Source organism: Coturnix japonica, unplaced genomic scaffold, assembly GCF_001577835.2.
Source record: "Coturnix japonica isolate 7356 unplaced genomic scaffold, Coturnix japonica 2.1 chrUnrandom731, whole genome shotgun sequence".
In the NCBI taxonomy this organism is placed as follows: domain Eukaryota; kingdom Metazoa; phylum Chordata; class Aves; order Galliformes; family Phasianidae; genus Coturnix; species Coturnix japonica.
In genome coordinates, this window is record NW_015440093.1 from 1 (window position 1) to 1,760 (window position 1,760).

Here is a 1,760-nt window from a genome sequence, read left to right on the forward strand (position 1 = left end):
GATGGGGATGGGATGAGGATGAAGGTGGGGATGGAGATGGGATGGGATGAGGATGAAGGTCGGGTGAGGATGAGGATGGGGTGAGGGTGAAGGAGGGCTGAGCAGGAGGATGAGGATGGGGAAGGTTGGGATGGGATGAGGGTGAGGATGAAGATGGGATGAGGATGAAGGTGGGGATGGAGATGGGGTGGGGATGAAGATGAAGGTGGGGATGGAGATGGGGATGGAGATGGGGTGAGGGTGAGGATGAAGGTGGGGTGAGCAGAAGGGTGAGGATGAGGATGGAGATGGGGATGGGATGGGGTGAGGATGAAGATGAGGATGAGCAGGAGGATGAGGATGGGGGTTGGATGAGGATGAAGACGGGGATGGAGATGGGATGGGATGAGGGTGAAGGAGGGGTGAGCATGACGGTGAGGATGGAGGGGGGGATGGGTTGGGGATGGAGATGGGGATGGAAATGGGGATGGAGATGGGATGGGATGAGGATGGGGGGGATGGAGTTGAAGATGAAGGAGAAAGTGGGAATGGGATGAAGATGAAGGAGAGAAATGGATGTGAGGATGAGGATGGGATGGGGATGAGGATGGATGGGGATGAAGATGAGGATGAGGATGAGGGTGGGATGAGGATGAAGATGGAGATGGAGATGGAGATGGGATGGGGTGAGGAAGAAAGAGGGGTGAGCAGGAGGATGAGGATGGGGTAGGGGTGGGGATGGAGATGAAGGAGGGAGCAGGGATGGGATGAAGATGAAGGTGAGGAATGGATGTGAGGATGAGGATGGGATGGGGTGAAGATGGGGATGAGGATGGGGTGAGGGTGAAGGAGGGGTGAGCACGAGGATGAGGATGGGGTGGGGATGGGTTGAAGGGGAGGGAAAGATGTGAGGATGAGGATGAAGACGAGGATGAGGGTGGGATGAGGATGAAGATGAAGAGGGGGATGAGGATGAAGATGGGAATGGAGATGGGATGAGGAAGGGAGTGGGGATGGGATGAAGGAGAGGTGAATGGGAGGATGAGGATGGGAATGAGAGTGGAGACAGGATGAGGATGGGGATGAAGATGGAGGGTGAGGATGTGGGTGAGAAGATGAAGATGGGATGGAGGTGGGACGAAGATCAGGATGGGATGAGGACGAAGGAGATAAACATGAAGACGAGGCCGGGGATGGGCTGAGGATGAGGACGGGGATGAAGGTGGGACGGGCTGAGGATGGCGATGATGAGGACGGGATGAAGGCGGGCTGTGGGCGCAGCGCAGCTCTGTCAGAGCGCTGGGGGAGGCGGCATCTGGCGAGGCGTGGGATGTGCCAAAGGGGCGGCGCAGCGCTGGGCTGCCCCCCCCCCCAGCAGCCCCCTGCCCCCCCCGGCAGCCCCCCGCCCCCCAAAGGGCCCGTGTCGCCCCGTAACTTTGCGCTGTCGGGGCAGATTACGCCAAGGAGCACCTGGCTCAGCTGCAGGAGAAGGCGGAGCTGATCTCGGGCCGCATGTTGCGCTTCTCCGTGTTCTACCGCAACCAGCACAAGGAGTATTTCCAGCACGTCAGGTCGGACCCCCCCCAAATCCACCCCGGACAGACACTAAATGACCCCGACCCCCACAGCACACAGCCCTGATCCTGCCATAACCCCAACCCCAACCCCACAGCCCCTCAAAGCCCCTTACAGCCCCTCAAAGCCCCCCAAGACCCCCAGCAAACAGCCCCTAAATCTGACCCTAACCCCCACCCTAACCCCAAAGCCCCTCAAAGCCCCTT

General features: G+C 59.1%; 1 protein-coding gene across 1 annotated transcript in view; it reads left to right on the plus strand.

Moving 5' to 3' along the window:
- The first annotated feature begins 407 nt into the window (after positions 1–407).
- LOC107307635 (phytanoyl-CoA hydroxylase-interacting protein) overlaps positions 408–1,760 on the plus strand; it is a 6,621-nt gene continuing 5,268 nt past the window's right edge. The window contains exons 1-2 of the mRNA XM_032441902.1: positions 408–413; positions 1,414–1,550. Of these exons, the coding sequence (XP_032297793.1) occupies positions 408–413; positions 1,414–1,550 (143 nt within the window). The remainder of the gene's footprint in view (positions 414–1,413; positions 1,551–1,760) is intronic.